This window comes from Gobio gobio (assembly GCF_949357685.1).
Source record: "Gobio gobio genome assembly, chromosome: 10".
Classification (NCBI taxonomy): Eukaryota; Metazoa; Chordata; class Actinopteri; order Cypriniformes; family Gobionidae; genus Gobio; species Gobio gobio.
The window spans coordinates 47,711,767-47,733,259 of NC_137116.1; the positions used below are offsets into that span (position 1 = coordinate 47,711,767).

Genomic DNA, 21,493 nt, shown 5'->3' on the forward strand with positions numbered 1-21,493 from the left:
GTCCATCCTGAAGTCCGTTTTGCAGAGATGGACTAAAAATGAACTCCCAAAACGTACTGCCAGATTCTGGAAGATGAATTCTTCAAACAGTGGTACTAGAGGATGTGGTGCTGGTCCTTCAAGAGTCACTCTCAACCTATCTGTCCATAAAGCCTATAAAAAAACCTTCTTCATGTATTTTACAACACTTCAGCTTGTGATTCTTATCTAATGGGGGTCATTTTTTAGGATTCTTTACCTAACTGAAGTCTCTGAGATCCTGACACCTTGCACTTCTGGAGACTCCAGGTAGGTTGCAGCTCTGGAAAATGGTGGCGCTGGAGACTAAAGGGTTCCTGATGGTTTCACCCTTAATTCTTCACCTTAATTCTTAATTCTTTTGCAGTTAACAGGTGTCTTTTCTTCACCACCTGTTTTTGTCAGATCCTGCTGACCCAACGAGCATTTCACTGTCCAATGGTCACGCCTTAACTGCAATGTCTAGTATTGCATTAGTATTGCATCCTTATCATGGGCATTTAATACTTTTTTGAGTTAAATCTCTTTTTTGGCTCAATTTATCTGTAAAAGAAAACATGCCTAATAATTCTGCACACCTGAATATAAGGTGATTTTCATTTCCAGCCTTCATGAACAATTATATATCACTTATACATTATTAAATACTAAATCAATAGTAGTTATTAGGATTACTGTGGTTTGGAATTGATCAAATGTGCCTGGAAAAAAAATATGATCAGAAAATCAACGTGCCTAATAATTCTGCACTCCCTGTATATATATATATATATATATATATATATATATATATATATATATATATATATATATATATATATATATATATATATATATATATATATATATATATATATATATATACACTCACCTAAAGGATTATTAGGAACACCATACTAATACTGTGTTTGACCCCCTTTCGCCTTCAGAACTGCCTTAATTCTACGTGGCATTGATTCAACAAGGTGCTGAAAGCATTCTTCAGAAATGTTGGCCCATATTGATAGGATAGCATCTTGCAGTTGATGGAGATTTGTGGGATGCACATCCAGGGCACGAAGCTCCCGTTCCACCACATCCCAAAGAAGCTCTTTTGGGTTGAGATCTGGTGACTGTGGGGGCCATTTTAGTACAGTGAACTCATTGTCATGTTCAAGAAACCAATTTGAAATGATTCGAGCTTTGTGACATGGTGCATTATCCTGCTGGAAGTATCGTGTTGTGGCTTCACAAATGCTTTGCTTTGCTGCATACCTCGGTTGTAACGAGTGGTTATTTCAGTCAAAGTTGCTCTGAATCAGTCGGCCCATTCTCCTCTGACCTCTAGCATCAACAAGGCATTTTCGCCCACAGGACTGCCGCATACTGGATGTTTTTCCCTTTTCACACCATTCTTTGTAAACCCTAGAAATGGTTGTGCGTGAAAATCCCAGTAACTGAGCAGATTGTGAAATACTCAGACCGGCCCGTCTGGCACCAACAACCATGCCACGCTCAAAATAGCTTAAATCACCTTTCTTTCCCATTCTGACATTCAGTTTGGAGTTCAGGAGATTGTCTTGACCAGGACCACACCCCTAAATGCATTGAAGCAACTGCCTTGTGATTGGTTGATTAGATAATTGCATTAATGAGAAATTGAACAGGTGTTCCTAATAATCCTTTAGGTGAGTGTATGTATATATATATATATATATATATATATATATATATATATATATATATATATATATATATATATATATATATATATATATATATATATATTCTTTCAATTTTTAAAAATATAAAATATTTTCTTAAATATATACATGCATGTGTGTGTATTTGTATATACATAATAATTATACACAGTATAATGTATACACACATATATTATGTAAACACAAACTTTTATTTTAGATACGATTTATCACAATTAATTTTTCCCTAGCATTAATAGAAATACATATGTTGACAGGCTGGTAGGACATCCTATCGTTGTATTCGGACCTTATTCAATGATTGGACGAAAACAAATTTGGTCCTAAGAAGATATATGTACATGTTGTAATATTTACACTTCTATTATTGATTGCTATCAGAATGTGAAGAAAGTTTCAACCAGTATAACAAAAGTGTTTTAAAAAAAATTGCATACCCTACATTTAACACACTTTTACAACAACAACTGATCATTTTTATACATTTGTATTGTAATATCAAACTAAAATATTTTATTAATAATAATATTAGACTGTTTATGCTATGATATTATGATTATTATTAATAGTAATAACAAACAACTTTAACTATAAAACTATGTAACTATAAAATATCATTTTATATAGAGCTATTATTATTATTGGTAATATTGCAGGTATTTTTCTTTTTTCATAATTAAAGGCAAACGACACTTTGAACCCCCAAAACTAGCCTCCGATCATAGATATCCATAATATATCTATGCCTCTGATTACATCTGTTTTGATTAGTACAGTCTGTAGTGACCAGGCTCTGCATTTCCTCAACTGATACGCACCAGACAGACAAGAGCAGTCGATCGCAGAGGCCTCCCCACTGTCTCCCCCTTCTTTGTGTTTATATATGTTTTTTTAAATATTTTTTGAGGTAAACTGTCAAGCCCTATCCCAAAGAACAGGGACCAAAGAGCAAAAATAATGTACGCTTTCGTGCGTTTCTTGGAGGACGACATGTGCTACGCGTTACCTGTGTCAGACGTGAAAGATTTCCAGCCTGTGCACAAAAGAGATTTTGATGATCAGAAGGTGTATGTGGTGCTGAGAGGCGCAGGCCATCCTGCCAAAGCACACATCCTCGCCCTGGCAGGTGAGTTCTGCTCTTCTCTTCCTTTTAACTACATTCATAATCTTCATAAATAACAGTGACACGCATGACGGGAATCCTTCAAATGTCTTGAAACTTTGATATGAACCATATTTTCACATTTACATGTGCATGAACCTCTTAACTGTGAAGCTTTATATTATATTTATGGCGTAATATGAAAAGTTATACAAATCATAATTTCAATTTCACATGAGACTCGCTAATAACACGCATGTTTTGGGTTGTGAAGAGAAGACAAATGCTGTAACTCGAGTGTTTCGATGTGATTATATGGATATAGGCGGAGAATGTAATATATAGGTTTGATGTCTTGATGATTCTGGTGTTTTTAGCTTATCGGGATTGCGGGGGTTGTGTAATAGACAAACGTAATCGTGTCTGTGTTTGACAAGCACGACAATCTGAATATTAACTAAAGGAATGGTGCGTCGAACACGTCTGAATAAGTTCATGAAAGAAGAAACGAAAGATAAGAGGGTTTTAAAGGCAGAGGAAGAGGCTCAGGATGCTAAGCTGTTGTTAGCTTGCTGCTAACGCTTCTTTCATTTATCGGCGTCGCATAAGAGCTTAACAGCGCATAAAATCATCATCACCACAACACTAACACTCTGTCTGAACTGATAAAGATACGGGAAAGCAGACACGATAACCATAATGTTATGTGCTTCAACGTTTAGTTGTGTTTAGCTCGAGCTGCTAGGTTACTGTCATCACATTAGCTAGCCAGGTAAGGGTTATTTTATGTCTTTTTTTACTTTTACGCCCTTCAGTTTGCTTAACCTTGTGTCAGCATGTTATACTGGTAAATTATAATACGCTAAACATGTCAGCACATTATGTGGGGTTTAAATCAGTGCTGGTGGAAGATCTGCTATCATGTGACACTTCCTGCTTCAGCTCAAGCAGTGAAAACTTCCAGCCACTTTCACTCCTGCCACTCTTCAATCAGGACTAGTTAGATACATTACTAATCTACATGTGTGGCTTAACCTGCTCTTACAACCTCGATCTTGTTAGGGACAGAAGTCTGCAGTACAGCACAGCTTTTAAATCAGTTTGCGTGAACTTAAGCTGTCTGCAATCTGTTGTGGCCGACCTTGAGTCTCATGTGCCATACCTGGCCAATGTAAAACTTTTAATATGTAGTTAACAATCAAGATCTTAGGTTGAGGATTTTCCACTTGGCATGATAAGGGGTTAGGTTGGCACATTTATATGGTCCGTCTTCTCCAAGCGGCCTTGGTTACTTGACACTGCATCACACGCTGACAGCTGTGACGACTCCGGCTGTCAAAATCATATTGATGCTGCACCGTCAACGTCGCTTTGCAAAGTTAAACGCTCCATTAATAGTTTATAGCAACAATAGCTAGTCATCTGTGTCATTACAAGGTTACTGGGAAACTTCTGCACCAAACTCATAAAATGTTTCTCTTGCTGATGTGTCCTTGTTTTAGCCATATCATCATTTTAGAGTACATAGATGAAATATTATTTGCACCTCCAACACGTTTCCCCTTCTCTTTTTCAGAAAGCATTGAGGAATTTGAGCACAGTATTATGCAAAAGAAGATGAAAATACCCAAGATGTCGAACAGGAACACAGTGGAGAATCACTTTGGCGAGGAGAGAATGCCCCTTAGACATAAAAAGGTTAGTCTACCCCTTTTAAAGAATTGGAGACATTTGCAAGCTTTCTGATACTGGTCTGGATTTGTAGATGGGGAAACATGTGGGCAGATTGGGAATGGCTCAACAGGGATTTTCTGATGATATTAAGAGTGTAGAGTGTTTTATACTCTGCAAACAAAACAAGAACAATATTAAAACATGTTTTGATGCTTATGGAATTTGTCCTGACATTTTATTTAATCTGGCAGTTTTAGCAAGATACCAGAAAAGTTCATGTGGGGTTTTTTTTTTCTTCATTGGGCTTGTTGTGTATTTTTAGCATCCTGACTTCTTAATTGTGCAATCCATTAAGTTTACGACCCAGTTTTGTCTGCTCTTGCAGTTCATACCTTAATTACTTGGTGTTTAATATAAACTGAGTTGGTGTATAGTTTTCATTTCACATTTTAGCCTTTGAGCCAGTTTAGCCCTGTTACGGTGGCATTAAATATTAAATCATAAGATTCATTATGAATTAGCAATGTTTTGGCCCGTAACTGACAGTTTTGATACTATCACTTGTTTTGATATTTTTCTGTGTATCGATGCATTCCTCGAGGTCTACCTTCCTCCAGAGTTTTCTTCCAACCGTGCTTTGAAAGGGAAGTCACGCTAGACATTGTGTTCTTCCATTCATACCCACAGGAATGCAAACATATGAGTAGGATTTTGTGTACTAAAGGTTGAGTTTGGTGAGCTCTCTCCTACACATTTGGATAGTGGGAACAGATTTGATATAAACATCAAAGTTTGACCTCATCACTTAACAGAAAAAAGTGCAAACTTCAAATCATCAGAAATGGAAATAATATATAGCAGATACCCCCCCCCCACACACACACACACACACACACAATATTATAAAAAAACTACTATTATTAAAATAACTATTATATTCATTCACCTAAGCTGCCTTACACAAGTTTGTTCATTCAATAGTATTCATGTACCGAAAGTGAAGTAGACGCATTTGAATTGTGATAATACCAGGTGTAACGGTAATGTATTTTGGCTGCCCACTTTTGATTGGTTCACCGAAAATGCATCTTAATACCAGGTGGAAACCGGCTTTATCTCTCGCTCTCACGATTTACGTATAAATACGAAATATTATACTCGATATTGTAGGGCTGGGCGATATGGCCTAAAAAAAAAATCCGATTTACGATTTAAATCGTTTTTTTCCCCCTCCTACTTAAAATCAATCTGCAGGTATCAAAGAAATTGTTCAAAACTGGTTTTAACTGTATTTTGTTTAAAAATATTTGCGACTTTTGTAGCGCATACCTAGGGTCCAAAACGTACCATATATTTTGTAATATACAATATACATATCAAAGGTTTATGAATTGATATGCAGATAAAATTAACTTTCATTAACAACAGTAATGTGCAAAAAAATTTAGGGAAATTTTAAATATACTGCTCTTATTAAATATAGGTCACCATTGTTATTTTAAAGTCTCACACTGAACTGACCAACAGCTTCAGTGATTATTAAAGGAATAATAAAAAAAAACATTACACTATTTCTTCCAGAATACCTACCCCTTTAAACTTTTAGTTGTACAAATCATCACATTAAATATAACATTAAAATTGGATAATATTTAGAGATTTGAAGTGCTGTAAAAAGTGTGTAGCACTTGAAAACATTCCATGTGGTGTTACTACAGTAAATCATGGCGAATGTTGGTGATTTGTGACTGAAACCCCTGATCCTCGCTCATGTTGTCTCAATGTTTCTCCTGGTTTCCACATCAGCTCTGTTTGATCTGATATCTATGGTTTATAACAGAATTCTGCACCAAACGCTTCCACTAGATCTTGCAGTAGCGATGTTATTAATACTGTGGTGAATTCAAACGCTTTCACACTGCTGAGTAGTAATGGTGTCACGAGATCAGCCCGTGTGTGAGCTCCCTTTGCGCTGTCTATTATTGCTCCGAGCTGAGAAACGTCCGTTCCGTTCAGACTTAAAACACACTTTGCAGCAGGGTATTGTTTGTTCTGCGACTGACGCTGAAAACCCGAACACTGACACTGTCCGTGTTGTTTGTATATCTCTATGGCAAACGCACGGGGGGTGGGCTGAGCCCATTCGGAACTACGGGAGGCCATAGGGGAGCGTCGGCGAATGTTAAAGAGAAAACCGTTTTTTAATTCAAATAAATCGACGTAAACTACACGTTCGAGTTAATCGATAAAATCGATTTATCGCCCAGCCCTACGATATTGTATATAATTCATAAGTCAGGGAGATGCTATCAAGATGCGGGAGACTCCTAGACCTTCTGTGAGCGGTGGGATGTTTAATATAGTAATAATATATATAAAATAATTTAAAACAATATAATAAATATATCTATATGTGATATCACACTGCTGCAAAGTATTTAAATAAAAAAAGACACAAAACGACGGTGCATGACATTAAAGAATGGCTTTTTATTGAATAATAAAAAAATACATTTAATTGAACAATTCAAAGTTTTAAAGTATACTTAAATATATAAATAAATACAAAACACAACAAATTTACTTTACAAATTCACAATAACACCTAAGCCAACTACAATAGGCCTAATTTAACACTAAATAACAGTACAGTACTAATAACAGCAGTAGTCTGTATTCTTGGTATGCTACAAACCAGTCATGCTTCTCACGTGACACACCGTAGCCACAATAGTGCTGTATGACAGTTATCGTTTAAAAAATAAAAAATATTTAAATTAAATATATTCACAAACTATCTGATATTCCAATTTTCAAATATGTGTACTTGAATGTTTTGTCTTTTAAAACCCTTTATAATGATCATGTTGTCCTATAATGTGCGACGGGTGCCGCCATGGTAGTTTTAATTCATCCACGTCTCACAAAATACATATGTAAGTGACCGGTGAACTGGGAGAAGAATAGCGTTAACTATATAATTAACTATATCAGTGTTTCCCAACCATTTTTCGGTCATGGCACCCTTTGAAAATGTTCTCCATTTTGTGGCACCCCCTTGCATACGTTACGCTAGGGGTGTAACAGTACAGATTGCTCACGGTTCGGTTTGTATCACGGTTTTAGGTTCACGGTTTCGGTACGGTTCAGTATTTGCTATGTTCAGGGAAATAAGGACTACTGTCAAATAAAAATAAAGAAAATAATAAGAACAAATTATTTAAATACAAGCAGCAGCACAAATAAATACTATTGAGCAAAGATAGGCCTACTAATAAAATATATGCATATTTGAGTGTATAAATTAAAGATTAATCCTATTAAACTTACAAAAGCTATTCAATCAAGAGCAGTGAGTGATGTCCTTGTCTTTTGTTGTTTGACATTAAACAGACAGCAGTAAAGGCTACTGCCCCTTTAAGACCTAATGATCGGACATGCGTCGTCTTTCTCGACTATATCAAGTTTACTTAAGGCATATACAGACTATGTCTGCTAGAATACTCATCAAGATGGACATGTTGACATACTTTTTGTGTGAGTTTGTCCGTTCAAGAGCTAGACTTGAAAGAGAACTCAATATTTGCGCGCTGTGAGACGTGCGCGCTTTCGGATGAGTGCACAGTTATATAGGTACCATATTGGCACTGGGTTTTGGTACCCAACCCTACTTAAAAGATCAAGGAAATTATGAATATAATTTCTTCTCTTTCAAATCAAGTGTGACCACCCATTAGCACACCTCTGTGAACTGTTTGAAAATGGGTGTTTGAAAGGGGTTGGCAATTTTCTGAGCGGCTAGCAATAGCAAGTTAGCTTTGAAAGCATTAGATCCCATCCTGCCTTCAGAGCGAATCCACACCTCCTTCAAAACACATGAACGCACACAGCAGAGTTTGCAAAGCGTCATGAGAGAGAAAGAGACAGCTTTAAACCACCTCATGTCTCAAAGCACATAACATTTCAATAACCATGAACATAACTTAAAGAGAACTGTCCTGTACCACCTGGCTGCTGCAAATTTCAGCGTTGATGGTGTTGCCATTGAAACGCATACATTCGAGTCACGAACCGCTCCGAGTATAACGGCATGGGTCTTCCAAATTACAGTAGTTATGGCGTGAACGCAGCATAAGCTGGCTGTTTTGGTTGAGGAGGAACTGTAGAAGGCGGCTGTTTCGTTGCGGTGCTCGGTGACTGATGTCTGTCTAACTCTGCATAGCATGAAACACGCTGATGACGTGTGATGTCTGCACGAGTAGGGTGCACGGTAGGGCTGAACGATATTCTGTTTTAACATCGACATCGCGATGTGCACGTGAGCGATAGTCACATCGCCGGAACATGCGATGTGAAGGGTAGTAGCCCATGGTGTATTAAGAGAATGGTAGCACACAGTAAACACAAGTTTGTTGGATGGCTTGTTGCTGTGGTGACATGCACGTTCCGCGTGCCTGCACAGTGATTGGTTCGCTGTGCCGCTGCTCACCGCTCACAGCCAACATTCACTGCTAAAACTGCGCGACGAAGAGGATCCACTGCAAAAAAAATTATTTTGTACCAAAAAGAAAGTCGAAATCATCTGTTTGGGGTCTATTTCGGCTACAAAAAGGAGGATGTTGACCAAAAAGAGGTACTTTTCATGGATTGTCATAAAGTTGTGGCCACAAAACAAGGAAACACCACCAATTTGTCTGATCACTTAAAACGACACCACAAAGCTCTTTACGACGAATACAAAGTCAAATCTGGATGTCAACCAAAACAAACAAATAATTGTGATGCCTTTGCCAGTGTGACACCCTACCAGAAAGGCTCTCATTGACAGAAAGAAATAACAGACGCAATAACGTTTCAAATCGCTAAAGAAATGTGCCATGATTATTTATGATGATGACCCAACACCGTTTTACTTTGGCACTTTTGCTAAGAAAAGTTGACTTAAAACCAAAGATTGTGAACCAAAATGCTTATAAGTTGTTTTATAAAAAATATATTTATTTTAAGTTACATTGTTGTAAACCAATCAGTGGGGTTGGTGTAAAGCTGCTGTTTAAATGTGTTCTGCTTTTGTGTTTACAGAAATGTTCTAATTTTGGAATAAAATATTAAGTGACCTTTTTGTCACTTGTAATGAAGCTTGCTTATTAGTGAAATTATTAATATCATGGAATAGTAATTATTGACTTTAGCCTGGATTGATGGCTCTCAATATCGCAATATATGTCGTTGGGAAAAAAAATATCGCAATGTAATTTTTTTCCAATATCGTGCAGCCCTAGTGCATGGAGTTATGGAAATTTTAACATATGTTGATAGGCAGGTAGGACATCATTACCATTGGACGAACATATTTTGGTCATACGCCTTCCACAGTCGAGATATATAATACATTTAGGGCGTTTTCACACCTACCTTATTAATGGGAATTTCGTTTTGTATAAATTGTATCTTAATTTTAATCAACGTTTAATCAGATTATTGCCTGGATTTAATAAATAAGAAGCAAATAGTCTATAGCAGACAATAATCGCGGGAGCGATCACATGCTTTACACATGAACTGGAGCGGGTCTCAAATAAACCGAAACTCAGCAGGCTACTTGCCTCACAAACATGAGAAATATGTGTATATAAAGCTTGAAATGTCCACTTTTAACGTAACAAATAAAAAAATAGTCAAGCAATGCGCACTGTTCAATAGTGGCGGTGATATGCGTCCGTCCGTTCATTCATTCTTGTCAAAGACGCTGACATCTGACGCACGTCCGTTTACAAACCAATCAATGTCCAGATGCAGCCCACATAGATGATGACGAGTGGACGCAAGTGCGTCATGTAAAGTTCTTTAGTGCGCTCGCATGATTGCAATGTGAAACCAAACCAAAACTAACCGAATGTATAAAAAGTATCAAAACATGAACTTCGGTTCGGACCTTGGTGCGGACTTTCAGGTGTGAAAACGCCCTTAGACCACTTAGTGATTGCTATCAGGATGTGAAGAGACTTTCTACCACCTTAACAAAAAAATGTTTCTGGAACAAATCACCTACCCTTCCTTTTACTCTGGAGGAAAGCAGATATCCAAAAGCAAATATCATTTACATGTACACCATTTGCACTGGTCAAGATGCTCAATCTTGTGATGCAGGTCCAATCACAGGAACAGCAGCGGGCCAGTTCCAACTCCTCAAAGAGCCTGGCAGCGGTGGTGGCCCGGCTGGAGAGGAATGCAGTCAACTCATGCACGGAGGGAGAGGAGCTGGACAGACTCACAACAGAGGAAGAGGAAGAGCAGGATGAGGCCGTGGTGCCCCGTGTCCTGTACGAGGAGCTGGTGCACAGCTACAGGCAGCAGGAAGAAGAAATGAGACGTCTGCAGCAGGAACTGGAGCGCACACGCAGGCAGCTGCTGCAACAGGCCAAAAAGCTGAAGGAGTATGGCAGTCTGCTGACCGAAGTCAAGGAGCTCCGTGATTTCAATCGACGCCTGCAGGACGTCCTGCTCATGAGGCTTGGCAGTGGTGAGATTTGCATGAATCGTACTTATAGGCCGACTTGACCAACTAAAGGCCTGTTCACACCGCTGATGCAACCAAACATTATGCACCAAACTGTTCAACAGATCTGTTCAAATCTGATTCAGAATTTTGATTGTTCTCTGAATCATAGAAATTCATTCTTTTGATTAAAACCTTGTTGTGCATCTATATTGAAAACTTCAATAGGCCTTAACATTGATTTTCTAGTAGCGGCTTCAAACATGACTCATCCAATCAGTTTAAATATTCGTTTTATAGTGCTTGCTAACGTAATTTTACTGTTTAGCATGTATGGGGGGTTTTTTGTGCTTGTTTTTAAGGCCTTTATAGAGCTTTTTAAAAATTAGTACAAAAGCAGCAATGGCTAGTCAGCTTTAAGTATGCAATATTGAGTGAATTCAATGCACAATGAACATTTTGAGACAGCAATTTAAAAATACTCTTGTATAATTTTTAGGGCTGTCAGTCAATTAAAATGTTAATGCTTTGATTAATTTGATAATTATTTAGCATATCAAGTACTTAATTAATATTCAGCAAATCAAGTAGTTAATTGTCATGTAATTTTTTTATCAAATTAATCACACATCAATATTTGCTGAGAAAAAAACCCCAAATGAAGATAATTTAAAGATTGGTGAATGAAAGCATTGAATAGACATTACAAAAAAGTGACTTTATTAGTCATTATATTATATAGTCATTTCATGTCATTAAACACAAGTCCATCAATGGTGGTCCTGTAGTCCACCGCAATCAATTTTGCAATTATGCGTTTAACACTATTTTTTAACTATTTGTACATGGAAATGAATTTATTGTACTAAATTAGCATGTTAACATGACATGTTAAGCCATAATAATGTAAAATTTTTATGTGATGTTCCACATATATCTGAGCTGCAGGGACTGATTACCACTCAGATGAAGACTACAGTACAGGCTGCTTAAAGAGGACATAGAGTCCAGAGCGCTCAGGCCAGTGTCCCGGCCAGCTGCTACGTGTGTGCGTGTGTTTGGTGGGGGGAACAGACTGTGGTCTGGAGCAAGCTGGTGGAACAGGAAGAAGATTAGACCGGCCAGGGCTCTTTAGGGTCAGACGTGCAGTGCACTGACTGCTATTAAAACTCAACAGATACATTAGAGCTTAGTGCGGCCAGCCACCAAGCCAGCTTACTGAGCTAAAATGACCCGGTTGTCTTGAGGCACGGGAGAGCCATGTTTCAGGCAGCGCTCCAAAGAGAGCAGGCCAGGACTTACTGCAGCCACACTGGACTGAATTCAAAACTGTCATTAGAGAGCAGGGAACGTCTGCCTTCAACACTTTCTCAGGATTACACTCATCTTTCTCTTGTTTAATTGTGCTTTACTGAACGCTGATCAATGGTTTGCTTTGCTTCGTACAGAGCCGATGCATGACAATGGCACACAGACAATCAAAGCAGAGGTGGTGGAGCCGATCAGTGAACCACAGGAGGCGTGTCAAGAGGAAGCCAACACTAGCTCCACCCACTCCCACTCCCCATCCCCGAGAACCGTCTACACCTTCAATGATGGAAAAGTATGTGTTTTTACAGTCTTTCCTATGCCGACTAATTCTCAAACATCCCAAAAATGCACGTTCATGCTCACTTTATTTCAGCCTCTTTTATCAGCAAAGTAGTCCATCAGTCACCACACTACTGTTCAAAAGTTTTTAAGAAATTAATACTTTTATTCCGCAATGATGCATTAAATTGACCAAAAGCGACAGTAAAGACCTTATAATTGTACAAAATATTTCAGTATATTTGAATGATTTCTGAAGGATGATGTGACACTGAAGACTGGAGTAATGGATGCTGAAAATCCAGCTTTACCATCATAGGAATATAAAATACAGCAAATATTACTGTTTTTACTCTATTTTTGATCAAATAATTGCTGCTTTGGTGCGCATGGGAGACTTTTTTCAAAAACATTTATAAGATGACCCCGAATTATATTTATATAGCTCACACCTCATATATTAAATAACGGCGTGTTAATTGTGATATTTTCCCAGTGTTATGGAAGTCGCCATCGTTGATATTTACTTAATGGATACAGGAGTTATACTTGGCTATCGTGAAAGAAAAGGGGCTTGACTTCAGCCATTAGTTCATACAGACAGTAATCCAGCCACTCGTTTAAGCTGTTGTATAAACAAGGCAGTTTGTTGATTTCGCTGATGTTCCTCGTGTTAGTGCGATTCAGTGTTTCTTTTAATGTTTTGCAGTGGTTTGGTTTGTCTAATTGACTAGCGAAATCCCTTCTACAAGCTTCCCCCGTCAGTCTCAAAGGGCCTTTTAACCAGAACGCTTGCTGTGATTTTGAGCCCTGTTAGCAGACATCGGGTCCGCATTTTGCGTTCCTCCGCCTGCCTTGCATGACAGGGGGGAATTTGTGTTACATGCTGAAAGGGTTCTCAGTTCAAGCGTGAAGAACAAAAGCAAATTAGGCCCTTACACATACGCACACATATCTGGCATTAATTATTTGTACCACAGGAATTGCCCTGAGTGACAGGTAGCCGTGGAAAAGCAAATCTCCTCCAAGTTAAGAGCAGTGAAAAGCTTGTCTGCTCGACCAGGGCCTAAAGCACATTAGTTGCATTGGGGGAAAGCCGCTGGATTGGAGCCCGAAGACTGCTCAGGGTGACAAAGCAGAAGGCACATTACCTCAGCTGTTACTCACCAGCTGCCCATCAATCCACCTGATGGCTTGTTGGGCCGTGTCCTCCACAGTGTGGCTTAAAAGTCAACACTCTGGTCTGGCATCTGTCAAAACACATTACTGCATTTAATGAACCCGGACACCTCGCTGCTGAATTTAGGCGTGACGCGTCTCTCGTATGTGCTAATCGGTTCCTAGGTCTCAGAGGGTGGAGAAAGTATGTAGAGCCCCTTGTGGCAAGGATCTAGTGTCATTAAATAACTCAAAGCGGTTCCTACAGTCATGGAAAACTGGTCAAAAAAGTCATTACAATTCTATAATGAATGTAGTTATGCTTTGCTCTGAAATATTTCATCAGCTAATTATTTCTCTTGAATTGAGTAAAAAAAAAAGTTTGGAAAGGTCATGGACATTCACTGGTCAAGAGTTGTTGTTTTATTTATTTTTTAAATCATAGGGATCATAGTGCTCGGCGGTATACCGGTTCATACCGAATACCGATATTTATTTTTTTTATGATATGAATTTTGATGATACCGCAATACCGGTATATGTCGCTTAAACAACGTTCGGAACGCGGCGCAGCGCGTCACTGTTTGAGAGGGAACCCATTTCATTGATGCACTGTAGTAAGGAGCAGTCAGAGCACAGTTGAGATCGCATTACAGCACAACCTATGGCTGAATCCTATACTCTCATTCACTGTTCCCTATGTTATCACTTTATTTGAAGGAGTGAATGAAAACGTGCGTGAAGTCAGACAGGCAATGTGTGTACATCGGCTGTACTCGTTATTGCGGTGCAAAGGGATAGAATGAGTGCACTCAATAACGTCCACTAGGGTTTCGGACACCATTACAAAGCGCTGTCCCCTCCAAATAATGCCCTATTTGAGGTTATGGGGGCGATTTCGGATTCAGCCCTTGATTACAGTATTGAATTCAAACTACACGTGGCGCGCGAGAGAGAGCGGTTTCTGCGCGGAGCGCCACGATGGGTTTAACAACGCTCACCACATGGATCATTTAGCGCTTATATAGACCGGAACGAGCTTATTTTAAGTTTTTTATGGACATATTTCATAAACTCTAGTGCTCTAGACATGAACCAGAAGCGTGTATGCGCACATATTTCATCACGTCTTATTAAAATGAAATGTATGCACTGATTACACTGATACCGTATGTCTGATCACCAACGCGTTGACACGATGGATTATTCTGCTACACAAAAGATAATGAATGATGTAAATTAATAAATAAACTGATAATTCAAAGAAGAATGGGCAAAAATTAATAAATAAACTGACAATTCAAAGAAGAATGGGCAAAAAAGTAACTGCTTTATTCTTTCTGTGTTAAACTGTGATGCGTTCAGAGTGTGCTCTTAAATTATATCAAATATCCGCGTTTCTCCTCGTTTTGGCAGTTTGTTGTTATATAGGGTTAGATTTTTAAAATGCTTAAGGTGCCCTCAACTCAACTTTTAATATTCAGGTGTCTGTAAGTATGACTGAGTATGTTGCAGGTCTGTGTTTTATTGGTTGTTGTCTCTCCACAGCATCATTTTGTGAGGCTTTGTAAACCTGTAGGTGGAATTTTTCTACAATTGTTCACTCGTCATGACAGTAAAATAGGGCATTCTAGTCAATCTACTGCAGTATTTCCTCTCTTAATCAGTAGAAAATGTGATTAACACCCGGTCATGCATAGGGGAAAAAATACCGTCATATACCGTGAAACCGATATAATTTAGAAAAATACCGTGATATAAATTTTTGGTCATACCGCCCAGCACTAAGGGATCATGAAAATTGCTTTTTGTCTTGAGAATTGTTTGTTTTGGGATTTATTTTTTTTGGGGGGGACATTAACCCCCATACCTTTGGTTCCTAATATCTAATAATATAGGCATATATAGAATAAACGTGATTAGCGTTTGCCGTTTTTTTATATTTTTATGTTGTAATAATTTCACAGTTACTATCCAAATTAATGTAGAAACAACTTAAAGACAGTATATTTAAATAATTGTTTACTGGAATCTTTTTATGAATGAAGGCCAGTATCACTGATAATACTCCGGGCAAGATTTCGGGGCGACGGGTGGGATTTTCCCCCCTCTGGTAATCAATGCTACTTCACCAATAGACCATATAAAATATATGAAATAAAGATATGCAACACACACGTTTAAACATCAAACAATAAAATCAGAATTAGCGCTTCCGGTCCTGATGAGAGTTGACACATGCAGCGTGTTTAAGTTACGATCCTGGTTCCGGTGGCCTTAATCCATGCACGGCTTTTCAAAATGTCACAATATGTTTTGTGATTGTATGAAATATTAAAGTTTATAAATAAGTGTTTTATTTTGTTGCCAAGTGCTGCAACGCATTGTTCTAAAATCAGGTTTTATTCTGGCATGGTGAATTAGCATTCGACGAACACACCGGCACGTTCATTTGAATATTTTTTTTCTCATAACAGCTGAAAAAACTTAAAATACTTTGTCATTATACAGATAAGAGTACATCATTCGAGCCTGTAAAAGGCCTACTTGTATTCATGTACACTCACAATAACAACAAAACGTTGTTCTTTTGTAAAATAAAGAAAACAAACATGTGCTTTCAGTCGTCTCTGTCTCCGGGAACTGCCCGTCACAAGAATGAACCGAAACTCTATAGGCTACTTGCCTCAGTCACAATGGAAAATATGTTTATAGAAAAATTGAATGTGAACAAATATTCTCTAGTTATGTAATCCGTATGAAACCAACGAGAGGTACAGAGGTGATCTGCTCAAACGTAGATGTTTATGTGTATGAGCGCTTGAAAAAAGGACAAGACATGAGAGTGAAAATCTCGCACTAAATAAATGTAAATCCCTCTTTAAAATTAAAATGGTTTTATTAAAGTTCAAAATTATTCTATAAATGTTACTTTAGTTTAACATCTTCATGAAAAACCCATGGTTCGTGACTTATTTTCATGAATTTTCAAAAAAATCCCACCCTGCTAATACTGCTACTGATGTCTCTATGAAATATTTTCATTTTTTTAACAATGATGATAGACATTCAACATTTCTGTATAATTGAAAGCTATCAATTTCAACATTAGGCTTTAAAAAAAATAACTTTTATTTTAAGTGAGCTTGAAACAATCTTCACATAAACCCATTATAATAAATGTCATATTTACCTGTCCTTCCTACCTGTTAGACATAAACAGAATTTTTTATACAGAAAGTTGTCAAACACCTTTCTTAACTGCATAAATTATAAATTAAATATAGACTAATCCTTAAGAAAGCGACAATTTTCTGTTATCTTTGTTCTTTGCTTAACTTTAATGACAGACATGACAGCAACTGTTTTATTAGGCTGCTGTCACTTTAAGATCTCCTGCTGCCGAACATGGCGCATCTCATTTTTTTTGAGAACTGTTTAAGTTCATTTAAGACGTTATTTAACACATTTAAGACTGCTCTCATGAGAATACTTGACAGAACGGGCATTGTGGCATAATTCTGTGTTATTGTTTGTTCAAGCGTGAAAGGGAACTCTATTTTGGTTCTCTTTTGTCTTGTCGCGCTTGAATGGTTTAAAAACATTTGCATGAATAAGAGCGTGATCATCTAATGTAACTCTAGCCAAAGGATGATAGAAAAACGGATGCTGTGTTAATTGCATTAAATATTTGTAATGTGTTAAACTGAAAAAATTAATCGCATGCGTTAACACGCTAATTCTGACAGAACTGTTATATAGCTAATTTAGTTTAGTAGATTCTTTTTTTTTAAATGCTAAACATCTTTCATTAACAGAAAGGTTTGTGTAAACCTATGGGCACAACTGTTCAACATGTTACACAAACTGCTGTTAACAAGCTTGAATCTGAATTTCTCATAGAATGCTTCATGTCATTCTCCATTATTGTTTAATTCATTGTGAAAGAAAAGCTACCATGGCACACTTTGGGGAATAGACCACATCGCACTTAAGTGGCAGAACGTGAAAGCAAAATCTTGTCTGTGACAGTGTGTGTATGCTGCATATTTGAAGATGAGCGTTTCTCTTGCAGGTGCACTTGGGTGGAGGGATTTGGGTGGAGGAGGAGAAGTGGCACCAGCTACAGCGAACACAGGGAGACTCGAAATTCACCAAAAACCTGGCGGTGATGATCTGGGGCACGGAAACCCTGAAGAACCGCAGCGTGACCGGCGTCGCTACGAAGAAGAAGAAAGATGCCTTGCCCAAACCACCGCTCTCACCAAGCAAGCTCAAAATCGTCCGAGGTAAACACTACCTTTGAAAGATTTTTTTAAATTAAAATTACATTCAAGTTTAGGTTTGGATTAGATATTAGAAACTAATATGGAATAAAACCTCATTTGAATAAATGTATTAATTTAAAAGGAAATGTTTTAAATATATATGTAAAAACATTGTTAAATAATTACATTTGTTACATTTTATTACAAATTATTATATATTAACACATATTTTTCTGTTTTTTCAAGTCAATATTCATGTAAACCAACAGAAATAAGGAATAAAAAAGCTAATTACAAGCAAATAATTTATATGAAATAATAATGCGCTGATTTCTTTTTTGTTCTAGAGTGTCTGTACGACCGCGTGTCTCAAGAAACAGCCGACAGCGCAGAGATCACCCAGCGATTATCCAAAGTGAACAAATACATCTGCGAAAAGATCATGGATATCAACAAATCCATCAAGAACGAGGAACGGCGAGAGTCCAAGCTTCTCATCCAACAGACAGTGAAGATGGAGAACTTCCCTTACGACGGCCTGTAGGGGGCGCTGAAGTTGTCACCATAGCTCATTCTGCTCCTCAAGGACTTCTGGTGGAGAAGGTGCACGTAATCACCGGCGATTCTGCCAATTGAGATTTCCACTGATGGTCCCTCCCAAGACCTCGCTGTCTTTTACTCTCGTAGACCCTGTTTTACAACCTGTCTGACAGTTTTACCCCACTCCACACTGCCTTAGCATGCTGGTGTGCATTCTGTGAGTGAATGGGGCGGGTTTTTGTAAGCTTTGATGGGGGATCTCGGGGTGGGTCTGATGTCAAGTGTGATAGACAGGAGCGATCCTTTAAATCGTGTGCGAGTAAAATGTGTTTGGCACATCAGCTTGTGTTCTGTGTCAGAACATGTCCTAATGTACTAAAGAGGTTTCCCTTCAGAAGAAGTCTTCTTGTTTGCGAAGTGTCATAAATGCTGGCTTAGAGTCGGAGTCTTAAGGGGAGGTAGGTCACTTCACAGGGACCATCTGCTAAAGGTACTTAACATAAAGAGTTGCACTTTTAAACAGGGTCACACCCTGCGTCGTCTTAATGAACGATTGATTTAATTCATCAATCTAGGCCTAATTGCTCCCGTTAATTGCTTTCCTGAGATGACTACTGATGGTCTGTACTTGTTCTTGATGGTTGTTAGGGGTGGAGAGGTCGCATGTAGTCTGGGATGCTAAACAGTTGTCCTAGAAGACAGATTAGCGGCGTTACTTTGGAAATATGTCCCATCCAGGTGAATAAATAGACTTGCAGTTGCTATTTTCGCTTTAGGCGATATGCTGCCTTCATGTCCTGTTGGGAAATTCCTGCGTATTCAGAAGTCATAATTACAATGACGGGTTTTTAAGTGATTTACACTACCGTTCAAAAAGTTTGAAGGTTTTTTAAATGTTTTTAAAAGAAAGTCTCTTATGCTCACCAAGGCTGCATTTGTTTTGCAAACGTGTGAATTGTTTTATTACAATTTAAAAGAACTCTTTTCTATTTTAAGTTGTAATTTATTCCTGTGATGGAAAAGCTGAATTTTCAGCATCATTACTCCAGACATCATTCCCATACGCTGATATTTTTTGTAGAAAGTGATACTTTTTTGATTAAGTAGAATTTTTGATTCATTTAACGCATCCTTGCCGAATATAACAATTCATTTCTTAAAGAAATCTGTCCTCAAACTTTTTAACAGCAGTGTATATTTGAACAAAATGGATGCGTTCGGCCCGAAACAGTTGTTCTAATTCAACTCAAAAGAGAGTATTTTAATGTCATACGTTTAGTTGAATTTTTTTTCTTTGAGATCTCTCGTTGTGTTCAAACGCAGCAGAGTTCACAACAATACAGTAAAGAATGGCATAACGTATAAAATAAGATTCTTGTAAACAACAAAGGCACATCCGATTTGATTTCAGTGAACTTGATGGACTAGCCATGGGACAAGAGTTATTGTATTATCGGGTCTGCAGAGATGGAGACCACCTTAGACCTTTTACCAGCCGTAAATTGCACACGGGACGGAGGGTAAGTGGAAATCAGAGCTGGGCTGCAGGGCCTTTTTCCAGCTGGCAATCATTGGGAACTGTGTTCTCTGTTTTATAGCAAGCTGTGATTGTAATATGAGCTGATATTGCTTTAACTGCACTTTGGTGTGTGTGAGTGTGGAGAGATGCCAGGTGCCGTGTGCGGACGTGGGGTAAAACTGTCAGCAGTGCTCGGGGGGGTTACACATTAGCCTCATCCCTCTGGTCACACCAACAGCAGGGTCTCCACCTGTAGAGGGCGCACTCATCGGGGGGAGAAATAAGATATCGTGACAACTTACAACGAGCCATGCCATCCACACTTTAGTCCTTTGTCTCCCCTTGTCGTCTTTATTTTCATCACAAACTGTTTTTGTGGCTTGTCGGCGTGACGAGAGAAAGAAAAGCGGCCCTTTTGCAGATTTGGGTTCTTGACTGTGATGCCATATCGCTTACTGTGAATTAACCACAGATCTGCCACGCAAAAAGACTCCCTGTTTTTAGTTTGTTCTTTCTCTCTTTTTTTATAAAGTACGTTTATTAGCGGGAGAAATTTTCAGTGTACATTTTGGAGTATATTCTCATGTTTTTGAACATTTCATCGTTTGCATCCAGGCTGCACCTTATCTCACTAAGCTTCTGGTTCAAAACCGAGTCAGACAATGTTGTGATTCTGTCTTTATCTTTGCTGGTTCATATGTAGTTTATAATCAGTTCTACTTTTCCGGTGTATACGTGACGTTTGGCTATTAATGTAGATCCTGGGTATTCACATTTCTTAAAGAATGCAGGGCTCTTCACGAATACATCATCTCTAATGACAGAAACCCATATCTTAAATTGATACTATCGTGGATTTTTTTACCGCAGGTATCTCAATGCTTCAAGAACTTCAATTTATGAATTTCACCTCACTGTGAGTCATTTGTTACAGACTATCATTTCATTTGGAGTCATTTCCGTCGAGAGGCAGTCGTCGCCCGCCTTTCCGTTACGAGGAAGTCATTGTCCATCTTCGACAACGTAGCACTTTAATCCTAAGGAGAGAAAAAAAAAGTATAGAAATCCATCAGTGTTGGCTTCTTTGTCGTGATTTACCCAAGCCAATTTAAAAGAGTCAACATAAACATTTAGCAAAGCTTGTGAAAAGACATTCACAAGAAAACATAAATCAGCTATCAGTTTTCTGCCACTCAATAGCAGTTTAGCAGTCATTTGTTTCTCATTCTCTCGAGCCTGTGAAAGCGAATCCTTTTTTTTCTTTTTTTCTTACAGCAACGTACCTCCAATATGTCAAGGTAATTACACGAGAGGACAGATTGTAATAAGGTTCTTTTGTTCCACTGAATGTCTTTCTCTTCTTTTTTTCTGTAGATATTTCCTGTATTGTGTGATATGTATTGCCACACTTTTTGAATATTT

At 38.1% G+C, this 21,493-nt stretch overlaps 2 protein-coding genes across 3 annotated transcripts in view; both read left to right on the forward strand.

The window, feature by feature from the left end:
• agbl4 (AGBL carboxypeptidase 4) overlaps positions 1 to 21,493 on the forward strand; it is a 498,974-nt gene that overhangs the window by 350,449 nt on the left and 127,032 nt on the right. The window lies entirely within an intron of this gene.
• Positions 2,545 to 21,118, forward strand: bend5 (BEN domain containing 5). The gene is made up of 6 exons (XM_079826288.1): positions 2,545 to 2,847; positions 4,400 to 4,521; positions 10,648 to 11,020; positions 12,445 to 12,599; positions 17,820 to 18,033; positions 18,360 to 21,118. The coding sequence occupies exons 1-6, from the start codon at positions 2,679 to 2,681 to the stop codon at positions 18,554 to 18,556; spliced, it is 1,230 nt and encodes a 409-aa protein (XP_079682414.1). The 5' UTR covers positions 2,545 to 2,678; the 3' UTR covers positions 18,557 to 21,118.